Raw genomic sequence first — 13,790 nt, 5'->3', positions numbered from 1 at the left:
TATATAAAAAAAATATTCTATTCTTTGAATACAATTTTGAAATACAGGACCCAAGATAGTATTTTCTTCAGTATCACAATCAAAAATCATAGTAGAAACTTCATAGAAATCAGTTTATCCAATCTTAAATATCAAGCAAAACAATAACTGATGAAAAAAGCAAAAGCAAATAGACTTATTATCACCCACCCCTGAATGGAATAGCCCAAATACATAACCAAAATGACATATGTTTAACAGCACTGTGTTCCACAAAATCTCCTTTGTAACCAAAAGTTCATGGATTTTTGATGTCTTGTTTAGTTTTCATGTTACTGTTATCTAAGTTAAACATGTTTAAGTGTTAATAGCAATTTTTGAAATGTGTGATTCTTTGATGATTGAACTTTTGTCTCAATGTCGTAACTGTAAACCCAGATTTCATCTACTGTTATGATTCTTTGCATGAATGTTTCATCGTCATTGACTTGTTCAATAAGTTGCCAACAAACAACCACTCAAGCAAGTACTTTCAGCTGTTCAGTCATCAAATGAGGAACAAACTTTGCTGCAACTCAAAGCATCTCTAATTTTTCAGTCAAAATGTTGTGGCATGATCCAATTGAGATGCTGATCTCTTTTGCAAGTTCTCTGCCAGTCAATCGGCTATTTGTGCATACCAGATTGTTGATTTCTGAATGCGGGTGTCATCAGTTGAAGTTGAAGGTCTTCCTGGTCGAGGAGGTATACAATAACAATTATGTACATCTTTTGGAGAGGGTGGCAGCAAATTATGCACTGCGTGGACAGTGCAGCACCATAAACAGAGGGTGATACTGTCTCACATGTGTGTGTGTGTGCTTGTGCCTGCGCAGGCCACCACTTCGAGCCTAATCGCTTACATTCTACAAAGTATCTCAACCAACCAGAATGTTTACAGTCGGCTGACACAAGTGTTCAAGTCTGTTGTCTGTTGAAGCAGACAGTCAAATGTCTGGTGTCGTGTTTTTATAGTGCCATTATGATTTTCCTACTATTCTGTTGTTTCAGTGAAAGTTTTTGTTGTTTATAGAAGTTTTATGATATTTATAAAAAATATCACTTGTTTCAGTCCAAATATTACTTCTAGTATATTTATTTTGTAAGTACTCAGTTCATTTAGAATACTTTTGGTTTAAAGTTAAGTTTGGTTATGTTATTTCAACCAAAAAAATGGATGGACACAAAAGGTTTTGCAGTGCTAAATACTGAAAAGTAGCGGGTGATAGGAAAATTAAACTGAATGAAGTAATAAGTAAAATTGTAAAATTAGATAATTTTTAAAATTAATCCTAGTACAGGGGAAACTTCTTCCCTATCTGATTCAACACCTTCACAAAGTTCAAGGGTCGATAAAGAAATGTATAGAAGTGAAATGACTTTTGTTGTTCCTGTTATGCCTACTGCTGAACAAGAGGCCTGAGTTAATGATCAACCTAGTCTTGTATCATTGTCATTGTCAACTAGGCCAAGTGAGGGTCCAAATAAAGTTGCATCCAATGCTGAAGAAAACGAAAAGACATCCATTTAAAACTGATACTCCTATTACTAGTATTACCAATAACTCAAATTTCAAGTAATGTCCCAGTATTGTAGAAAATTAAAGATACTACGAGAAACTATTTTGTTAAAAATGGTTTCAATTAAAATAAATATGATGACTTTGAACAATCCAAAGATTATACCCTCATAATAACAGATTTTTGAACAAATCATTGTTTAATAGAAAACTTTCTAATGGAAATCTAGTGAATAGTATCTTCCCCCAGCCAGGAGGGTGGGTCTTTGTTCTGTCTAACTTCAAATCAATCCAACGATAGTAGATTTAGTATTGAAAACATGGTTACCAGCAGGTAAAGAACATGCGAACTCACATGTTCACCTCAACAGTGTGTTAACCTACAAACAAAGAGCTGCTGAAATGGGAAAAATTGATAACTAGTTACCAACTCAAATTGAAGAAGTAAAACACTGGAGGGCTGTGCTTCACAGAGTGGTTGCCGTGATCAAGGCACTAGCATCACCATCTAAAGGCATCATGTCTTTACAGGAGAAGATAAACTCTTTGGTTCCACTAATAATGGAAACTACATGATGTGCCCATTACTAATTATTAGTATGATTCTTTTTTAAAAGTTCACCTTGATAAGCATGAAAACCTTGTCAAGGATAAATCATCTTACCTTTCATCTACAATCTGTGATGAGTTGATTGAGATAATGAGTAGAAGTGTTATAAGAGTATCTTAAAAGAAGTGAAAATCTCAAAATACTTTTCAATAATCATTGATTCAATTCCGGAAATTACACAAAATGACCAGTTATCTTTCACCTAAGGAATGCGAATGAGTCTGGATATCCTGAAGAATACTTTGTAAGTTTTTTTAAAAACCAAGGCCATATAGGAAAAGAACTTGTGATTCAATTTTTTAATTTCTTAAGACTCATGGTTTATACTTTTAGAATTGCCGTGGAAAATCATTCGATAACACTTGAAATATGTCTGGGGTCTACTCTGAATTACAAACTAGTCTAAAAGAAACAAATCTGTTGATATTTTGTGCCCTGCTCTGCTCATTCCCTTAATTTGCGAGGATCTAGTGCAGTAGAATGCTGTAATCTTTCTATATCATTCTTTGACTTATTACAAGGCCTCTACAATTTTTTTTCTTCATTGATCCATCAGTGGAATGTGCTAGAATCATTTTTCAAGCCTGGTGATAAGAACATCTCCATAAAATCACTGAGTATAATAAGATGGTTGGACAAGGAAGAGGCATGCAAAAGCCTCAACAGAAATTTTGAGGCAATTACAAAGGCTCTCAAAAGTATGAACAAAAGCCAAGATGAAAATAAAAAAATAATGAACAAAACCAAAGAGCTTTGAAGAAAACTTGTTTGCACTGAAACTTCATGGCAGTCTTAATAAATTTAACTCATTGAAAAGATACAAACACACACATGAATGTAGCTACAGCTGTGATGATGTACAAATCTCTGACTGCATTTGTGGAACCGAAGGATCTGTTTAACTTCTATAAGATGGCTGGTGAAAAACCTAAAGACTGTCTAAACTGTTCTTGAAAGTGAATTCGATGATGAATGTGTAGAAGATGGGCCTCAAAGATCATGAAAAAGAAAGTTTTTGACAAATCTGACTCTCTGAACTTGGTGAGGAGGAGGAAGAGGAAAAAGAAAACGCAGACCATAGTTTTCAAGAAAGTTTTAATATGATCCTCAATAAGCTTCTTTTGGACTTGAACAAAAGAATAACTGGCTACATTGAGTTTCTCAGCAGATTCACCTTCTTAACAAATCTATGCAGCTTGAATGTCAAGGAAATCACCACAGCAGCATCTTCTTTGCAGAAAATTTATGCAACTGACATAGAAGAATCTTCAATTGATTTTCACTGAAGAATCTTCAAGGATCTAAGACAAATTAAACAATGCCAATGCGAAGAAATGTCACTATCAAAACTTAACGGAATTCTAATATTGAAAAATCTTAACATAAGTATTTTTCTTAAAATGTATTTATGTACACCAGCAACAAACTATGCAGCTGAAAGATCATTTTTCGTACTATAATGAATCAAAAATTATTTGAGATCTACTCTTTCTCAGAAGAGATTGGTTCATCTAGTTGCTTTAGCAAGCAAAAAAGCAAGTTGACTACAAAACTTAATTTTCATGATGTTATTAATAATTAGTTCATTTCAAAGCAAGACATAAGCAGTTTTGATGTGCTATAGTTTCACTTGTTTTAGAAATTTCACATACATAAGTTAGAATTTTAGATAACATAACCTCTACATTATACTTGAAAATTGTTATTATTTATTAATGCCTTTTACATCAAGTTTTGGAAGGTTGATTTTCCCCTTGTAATTATGGTAGTAAAGTATAAAAAGTTAACGTAGTAAGTATGAGTATACAACAGGATGTATCAGTGTATAACTTATCTATGTTGTTTTAAAACTGTAAAAGAAAATGATTACAAACTTTTATGATTTATGAAGGTGATTTAGTAGAATAGCTGAGGAGAAGAGACAAGATACATGGGGGGGGGGGGACATAGGAGCAGCAATTTTGCCTGGGTCTACGGTGCAAAACATGTAAATCCAGCCCTTGGTGTATTATATAATCCAACATGGTAGATTAACAAAAAATAATGGAAGTGATACTGTAATCCATTGACTTACATATATGGTACAAGGCATGCCAAAGTTAGTAGCTAGTAAATCAAGCTAATCTGATATAGTTTATTGTTCTCATCATCCCTGTGCAAACATTAAGCATTGTGAAGTTATGAAAAGACTAATTTTTCTTTATAATTTCAATGACACTAAACATATCATTTGTTCTACTAACAAAATTTTAAAATATTACTTTGAAATTTACAATATCTTTTTTAATATATATTAATAGTTTAATAAATAAAAAATTATTACTAGCATAAAATAATTACCACTAGAAAATTTATTTATTTTTTTGGTTTTGTATTCATTTGTAAAGTTAAATCTATGTTGAATTTTGTAAAAGTTATGTTAACAGTAGACAACTATGGATAAAAAATAAATAAAAAATAATTGATCTTGATCTTGCCATCGAAAATAATAAATAAAACATTTTGTAAGAATATTTAGAGAACTAGCAATGGTTTCTGCCCTTTAACCATCCACAGACTATTCAGTACATCCATTTCATCTGAAGAATGTAACACTATAATTATATATGGTAGAATACTAGATACTAAATTAGTATACAGAAATGGATATAATACAACATTCAATGACACAATCCTACACAAAATAAAAAAAATACATTTAACTCATATTCAGAGAATAACTTACAAATTTAAAAAGTCTGGAGCAATGTAGTCTTCAGAACAATAAACAAAACAAAACATATTATTAAATACAAAGGTAAGTCAGTTATTATCTGCAATTTAGTTCTATTTTTGTTTATGTTAGTAGTAATGTTGTGTAGCGTAGATGACGCATGCGTTGTTTAATTGTTGTTATGTCTGTGCAGGTATGATGCTACTAGGTTAGTTCCATTATCACTGCCCTGCCTTTAACCATGGCTGCTCCGCCAAAGAAGAGCAACATACAGTGATCTGTTTTTTGTGGTCAGAAGGTGTATCAGGGGCTGAAATTCATTAAAGACTTTCAGTACAGTACAGGAACAGTGTGTCGCTGCAATGGAGTGTCTATGAATGGATTGAAAAATTAAAAAATGCTCGCACAAGTGTTATGCACAACGAAGGAGCCGGACGATCGTTCACCGCCACAAATGAGGAAAACATTGAGCGTGTACGTGACATGGTTTTCTTAGACAGACGAGTAACTATTGATGAAGTGACACATCATCTGCAAATTAGTCACGGTTCTGCCTACGAAATCATCCACAACAGACTTGGGTTTCATAAAGTCTGTGCAAGATGGGTCCCAAAACAACTCACACAGTTGCATAACTGTGAGTCTTAGACAGAATCATCACTGGTGACGAAACATGGATCCATCATTACGAACCGGAGAGTAAACGGCAGAGTATGGAATCGAAACATCCAATTCGCCCTGCAAAAAAACGTTCAAGACCCAACCATCCGCAGGAAAACTGATGCTTATGGTTTTTTGGGACTCACAAGGCCAAGTACTGGAACATTATGAGGAAAGGGGCATGACAATAAATAAACAGTGCACATTACAGTGAGATGCTTACTGCTAAGCTGAAGCCTGCAATTTGAATTAAACGCCAAGGACTGCTGTCAAAAGGTGTTGTGTTGTTGCACGACAATGCCCATCCACATACTGCTGCCACACTGCTGAAATGCTCCATAAACTCAACTTTGAAGTACTGACTCATTCTCTGTATAGTCTTGATTTTGCCCCTCCTGACTACCACTTATTTGGTCCACTCAAAGAGGCATTAAGAGGCCGTCGATTTACCTCAGATAAAACAGTGAAAGAAGCGGTCCATTCTTGGTTTGCAGCTCAACCGAAAACCTTCTTTTATGAGGGCATCAGGAAGCTTGTGGAACGCTGGACCAAGTGCGTTGAAATGCAAGGGGACTATGTTGAAAAATGATGTACGTATAAATTTCCTATTTGTATTGCAATAAAATTTATAACTACATTGCGGATAATAATTGACTTACCCACATATAAAACTCAATTACCAAACAAACACATTGCCTCTGGAACATATAAACTGAACTCTTTACCTGCACAGTGTTTTATATTAGTCAAACAGGATGCAGCTTCAAAAGGTTAAATTTATTTCATTTGAAAATTACAACATATAAGTTCAACATTTGCCAAACATCAAAGACACAAATCATAATTTCACCAACATTTACATCATTCTTGGTATTCTACACATACACAAAAATGGAGTAGATCTTAACACATTTGAATATTAAGAACTGTATAAAAATATACAACAACTATACTGTAGTGAATAAACAAACACACTTCAAATCCAACATATCTTTTCATCATAATCTGAATATTTGTCTAATTAAAAAATGTCACTAGCAATAAGATCAAATAATGCTCTGATGACAGAGAGAGAATAACAGAACCACTCACGGAAGATGGTAGGTTACAAGGGTGGCTGTAATTATTTAGAATTAAATGATTAAAAACATTGTATTTATTATTTATACAGATTCAAAAGTTTTGGTTTAAATAATGCCTAATATTATTCACAAAGAATGTTTGGTATGAGACCTAGGGAGGTGTGAATATGTAATTTAGTATAGTCAAACAGCTCAATATTTCTGTAATAAAAGTAAATTCTATTCTGTCTATTAAAAAAAATTAAATACATCATTACATACACAACTCTACAAGGTGAAGTTCATATTTATAGAGGGCCACAGCACTGTTTTGTTTGGCGACAAACAGAGATATATATAACACAACAGTAAAATCTGGTTTTAGTCCTACTGAACAAAGTGACATGCTTGTCAATCCATTCTGAACAAGAAATGTTGTCCATTTTAAATAAATTACTGTAATTTTTGGAACCTATAATTACTTTCTGATTACGGTAATAACACAATTAAAAATGTTAATACATTACTGTATTCATAAATAAAATAAATTTAACATGCAATTAATTACAATAATTTAATTAAGTAAACGTTTTCACTAAAATGGTATCATAGTTAACAGCAATATATTCAAAGCTGATAGTAATAATTTGGATATATTGACCTACGGAATCACAAGTTGGATATAACTGCAGAATAAAAAATAAAATACTATCTCTATATTAATTTACTAAATAATTAAATAATCAATACAACCTTCAGACAGTCCTTAAAAATTTCATCTACAGTTGTCGTACAACTATCTTCTGTGATAGGTCAACAACCCTTGATTTCTGAGCTTGACTCGGTTTCACTTCCACCAGAATTAATTTCCAATTCGTCTTCACTACCTTATATCTCATCATTATCCATCCCTATATTTATAATTATGTTTTCAATGGCATCTTCCATTAACGTGTTTGTTTTCCAGTAAGAATCCATTAGCTCCTGAACTTTTGACAGTGATCTTTTCCAATCTTCTACAGTAATTGATGAAAGTGCATTTACTGCAACGACTCTCAGTTCTGTTAATGACATGTAGGACATATTGTGGTCTCGAATTTGTTTTTTAAATTGATTACAAATTAATTCACTTGTATTAAAATATGGGTGGTAAGGTGACAATCTAAGCATTGTAATTCCTTTGTTATTTAGTATTTCGTCTAATTCACATTGTAGTTCTGAGTGATGTAGTTTGACCATTTCTAAAAGTTCTTTTTTTGTTAGATCTGGGTAAGGTGCGTTATCTATGACTAAAATAAAATTTATTGGTAATCATGGGATAACTTGCTTTTCAATATACTTCAAAAACATTGTTCGTCTCTTTATAAAAATCTTCTATTTTACTCTTGGAATCATACATTAAAAAAGCATCATCTATGAATCCCATGTCCCCACCCGCATGAGCCACACTTAAACGGTTATTTAACTAACGGTAATTAAACTACTATTAGCAAAATCATCTGGTACATCATCACTCTGCCAGCACTTTTTTACTGTTTAATGTGTGTGCACCCAAATTTTATACGCTCTCTCTTTTGCTCAGAAGTTGCATTTTTTCTTAGATACCTAAGAAAAAAATTCACGTTTCGTGATTACATCATCTCGTTCACACAAGATCAGTCTATTGTTTTTACACTTCCTGAATTCAAAACCCATCAATTTTATAATTTTCCTAAGTGTTTCCCTATACAAGTGGTAAAATTCAGTTCCTAGCGACAAAAATTGTGTAATTTTCATACAGTAGGTATTTCATTATAGAATTAAAAATATTTCTCTTCTAATAACACAATATCAAAATCATCTATTTCAGTTTATTATGAAGAGTATATTTCTTTTTTCTTTTGTTTGAATTTGAGAACCACTAGCCTCTCCTACTTATCCGATCATCCTGATGACAATTACTGTAGATCACCTTAAGTTTAGCATTCTACAAGCACGTTCCATTGCTTGCACAAGAGACAGTAATACTCAATTTTTTCTTTGTCTATGAACTTAATAACATTAAAAGTGAGACAATGTGCTTGACTGTGAAGAGGTTTTCTGCATACAGAAGAGGTAAAAACTGGTACAATTTCCAGTGAACAAAGAATATTTTTTTTTATTAGTACTAACATGTCTACAAATTATGTAATGCTTATAACTACACGCTTGTTTTAAATTTTTAATCCATAATTCTATGACTTGCATCTCTGTTCATCATAATATCATTACAAATTAAAACAATTGATGTAAGAAATTTATATTTTATTTACTTGCATAACTTTTTTTTAGAATGATATATTTTCATCATGCTTGTGTTTTAAAGTACATTGACTAAGAAAACAATTGCTGTTATTACATAATAATAGGGCAAAAGGTAAAATTCATTATGTATACCAAAAAATAGCCGAATTAAGCAGAAGGAAAACTGATTAATAATTAAACATTAAAATAAAAATGTCATCAATTAATTTATTAATATGAAAGTAATATAAATAAAGCCTAATAAATAATATAATGTTATGTAACAGTATCAAGATATGCGTCTGTGTCTATACACACAAACAATAAGGTTTAAAACAGCAATCTAATCTCATGGCAGAAGTCACAATTACTTAACTAGTACCACTGGAGCATAACTGTAAACAGCAGTAGTTTGTAAACTCTCTGAATATGCACCTTGCCTTGTCAACTAGTAACTTTTTACAGGATAAAAATATAAATGTTTCATAAAAAATAAATAGATATGATGGGAAATTGATGTTTTAAAATTTGTTGGTTTTGAAAAAATTCACTGGAAATTGAAGGGTGTAGATTAAGGATAAAATGCTGACAGCTAAAGCAATGTTTAATAAATTACAGTAACGTGCAGATTAATCCAAACACAGATGTTATTTATTAAAAAGTAACTTTATTTAGAAGAAAATCATACCTGTACAATTTGAGAATATCTAGTAATTAATATGTCCTTTATTCTTAATCACTTCACATAATTTGGTATTGATTTACTAGTATACTACATGTGTTTCTGATTTTTTCATATGAAACTGTACCAATATTACTGATTTAATGAGATCAATTTTTATGGTAGAATTAATTTTTGAGATTGTTTTTTGAATATTGCCCAAAGACATTCAATTGTGTTTAAGTCTGGGGAGTTGCCATGCTACGGGGTCACTTTAATGTTTCATTCTTTGAAAAAAAAATATTTTCCACTTTTTTGGTAGAACAGTCTGGTGCTAAATCTTGTTGGAAGACTCCACTGCCTTGCAGGAATTTGTTTTGAAGTTGTGTCACAACTCTTCCCTTCAGAATCTTGATAAATCCATCACTTTCCAATACACTATCTACTGGAAGTAATGAATGAGAGCCTTTATATGTTAAACAACCCAAAATATTTTTTTTTGCTGGGGATGTTTAAACTGATTGTTGAATATGAGCCAGTGATGTATTTTTATCTAAAGCTTTTTTAATGTATGGAACCCTTTGCTCCTGAACATAAAGATGTGACTCGTCTGAAAACATAACATTTTTCCAGTCTTCTTTGGTCCAATTAGCATGTTCTTTTAGTCCACAAGATCCTTTTTTTTTGTAGATTGCTGGTGGTAAAAACTGCTTTTTAGCTGGCCTACAAACTTTCAGTCCAGTTGCAAGAAGTCAGTGTCTGACAGTTGTCACGTGTAAATCTGTTTGATTGGTTGCGCTAATTCTCGATTTAAGTCCATAGCAGATAATTCTGGATCACGTTTACTTTTTTTCACTAAACAATCCTGTGTTAGAGTTAGTTTTTTTTTACAGCCACATTTGCCTTTCTTTTGAGGTAAAAACAAACCAGTTTCTTTAAATTGTTTTAAAATAGCATTCACTGTTCCTAGTCCAATACCACACCAGAATATATTTTTTGTTGTCATGTTGGCTCAGAAAGAGAAAAAATTTTCAAACACTTTCTTGAATTTATGTCCATTATTATATATTCAAATAAAAATATTCAAACAAAAAATATGAAAATAAGATTTTGTGATAAAAAAATGAAATAAACTTTCACAAAACACCATTTATAACATGAAAATTGCTAAACAATCTTACATTCTACAGAAATTTAAAAAAATGGGTGTGGTCAAACAGAGCAGTCAAACATAGATATAAACAAAAAATTCCCTGTGGTCGGATTAATTTGCTTGCTATAATTTGCATGCTGGTTTTTTTTTGTTATCCTGCAGATAACTGGTAAAAAATCAGATCCAGTATTACCAAATGATAAAATTAACAACACTGGGTACAATTTCAATTCATATTATATCTGCAGGATTCTCTAAGGGTTCTCTAAGTGGTACATTTTTGCTGGTCTCCCTGACAATAAAAAATACAATAAAACAATGACAAATGACCCTGGATCAATCCCTATAGGATAAGATCAAGCTGAGTGAAACATGTTTACTTGGACACTATTGCCGACCACGGAATTGGATCACTTGCCACCCAAGTAGCACTTTAAATGCACCAGTGACTGTCAATTTGGTAGTGTAGAGGCTTCATCCTGCTACTCAAAGTCACTATGTACTAAAGAACAAGATTTACTGCTCTTAATAGTGTCACCACTTGCATTATTTGCCGGTAGTCAAAGTACAACATGCAGTAATGCTTGTTTAAGGTATGTGTGTATATAAATACTTCCTGCTTCAAGAACAACAGTTTTTTCAGAGGCAGACCTACTTAGAGATCATCACAGGCTTTGGAGATGGCCTATCCTACTTTGATTCAGTGGCCTAGCTTCAATCTACTCACCACGTGAGACAGAACTGCTTCATCCAACCACAGGGAATTGATCCAACCAGAAAGTTAAGAAAAAAGGAAAAGAAAAAAGAATTTCCTAAAGACTTACATATTTTGTCTTAATTACACTATTAAACTATCACCATTTCAAAGAATCAATTTTTATGAGGTAATCTTATTTTTGAAGTTATAATTCTTCTTTCTTCAAGCACTTTATTGGTTTGGATTTACAACTTAATAGGAAGTAATAGTGATATCTTACCTACCAGAACTGCTGCTTTCACCACTAACTGAATCACCATCTTTAGGTTTCTTTTCTCCTGTTTCCTCAGGTCCTTTCTCCATTTCTTCTTCAATTGGAGGAGGTGAACAAGGCACCTTTAGTAAAATAAAGTAAAATATATTATTGAATAAAAAATAAATTAAATGTAATATTATCTTAGTAAAATTTTATGTTCATTTATCAATGTATTTTCATTAACATCTCTAGAGATTTTAACAAAATACAATTTCTACACATGAACAAAACTAAAATTAGATAAAAAGAGCTTAATTGATTGATAGTAATGAAACTTGTATGTTTTTAACTATAATTGAGGATATGGATACAATATAATTATGAATTTTATTTAGACACTCTGTTCCTCTGGATTTTTGAATGATTTTTCATTTTTTCTTTTATTTTGCAATCTTTGAAAAATTCATGAGTATAAAAATATTGTGTCCATATAATCTGAGTCAGAAACATTTTGTAAAAATTTTAACAAGAGTTTTGTCACTTTCTGGTTTAAGGTGCAATCTATCAAAAAATGTTTAAAACATTTAAAACCCATGCAATGCATCCATAATAATAACATTCCACAGAAAATCAGTTGCTATTGTTTACCTATAGGTTCTTCTATGATATATTTTTGTAAGCATGATTATGTAACTTAGAAATATTTAATATATTGAGTCGATAAATTTATGTAGAAACTTTAAATATTTAAAGAAGGTACTTATACTTTAATATAATTAATATAATTTTAATTATATTTATAATTAGCTTTAATATAATTTCACACAACTTAATCACAAATAAATTAAAGTTAAAAGTGAACCAAATATATAAATTAAATAAATAAAAATTAAGAGTACAATTTTTTTAAAAGGCATGGAATAATTTAATCTAAGACAAAAAAAAAATATTTCTACTGACCCAAAGAATGAAAGAATGACAGGAATTTGTTCTTTCAGAGATCACAGCACAGCAGAAACAATACTTTAAATAAAAATGCCATGTCTTTACTCAAATATGAATTAATTTAGTATTTAGTAACACATAACCTACAATAAATTTTCTTTGGCAACATAATTTTTTATGATATTATGTCATACTAGTATTATAACAAATAAATAGTTGTATTTAGAGAAGTGGTGAAAGCAATTTTACTAAAATTCTTGCTAGATATTATGTCTAGTGTTTTTAACTGATTTCAGAAAAGAGGATTCTCAATTCATCCTATATAAAAACAAGTCAAATTATTTGTTTAAGCTTACTCTTTATAAAGTTTACATAATTTTTTAATGAAAAATTTATTTTCTTAAAGTTATTTTACATTTTTTCCACACTTAACTTAAGAAGAAAGGTTTTTAATGAAATTGTTTACATTACTAAATGGAGAATTTGAATATTTTTCATTTTTTCATTATTATCAACATTGCTTAATATTGGATTTTTATAGTGACTCTGATGTGATTCTGATATTCAAAGTATTTTAAAACGAAAATGAAAGAAAATTAGTTTGAAACTTAAGGAAAAAAATTCACTCATATTTCACCTTCAGACAACTGTGATTTCATGTTAAGTTTTTCAATTTTTTTATTTTGACTTTTTAAAGTCAGTATTAAATCAAGTAATATGAGTAGTCAAGTAATATAATACAGTATATTTTTGAGTTGCAGGAAGTTGTTTTAATTTTTCACCAACTTCTGAAATTCTAAATTTAACCAGCTGGGTTAGTCTGTGGTTAAACTCATCATCGCAAAATCAACTGATTTTTGAAGTCGAGAGTTCTGAGGTTCGACTCTTTGTAAAGGCAGTTGCTTTCAGAATGCTAGACTGTGGATACCAGTGTTCTTTGGTGGTTGGGTTTCAATTAACCACACATCTCAGGAGTGGTCGGCCTGAGTCTGTTCAAGACTACACATTTACCGATACATTTATACTTACATGCAGACTGCGAACAGATGCCTTGGCATCTCTGCAGAGTACTGTTGACATCATGTCACTGTGCTATTACTGGGTAACCTGGTATTAAATAAATAAATAAATATATAGAAGAATTACTTTTAAAGGGATTAATTTTTAGGGATATTTTTAACAGTCACTTTTATATATTTTTAAAGTTTATTACATTCATTAAAAACTGATTAAAT

General features: G+C 31.2%; 1 protein-coding gene across 1 annotated transcript in view; it reads right to left on the bottom strand.

Moving 5' to 3' along the window:
- The window catches only part of LOC142334481 (uncharacterized), a 266,080-nt gene that overhangs the window by 85,216 nt on the left and 167,074 nt on the right, over positions 1–13,790 (bottom strand). Inside the window, exon 15 of the mRNA XM_075382546.1 lies at positions 11,635–11,750. Coding sequence (XP_075238661.1) covers positions 11,635–11,750 — 116 coding nt within the window. The remainder of the gene's footprint in view (positions 1–11,634; positions 11,751–13,790) is intronic.

Source organism: Lycorma delicatula, chromosome 1 (genome assembly GCF_047948215.1).
Source record: "Lycorma delicatula isolate Av1 chromosome 1, ASM4794821v1, whole genome shotgun sequence".
In the NCBI taxonomy this organism is placed as follows: Eukaryota; Metazoa; Arthropoda; class Insecta; order Hemiptera; family Fulgoridae; genus Lycorma; species Lycorma delicatula.
Note: the sequence above shows the minus strand (reverse complement) of the source record. Positions and strands in the feature narration are given on the sequence as shown.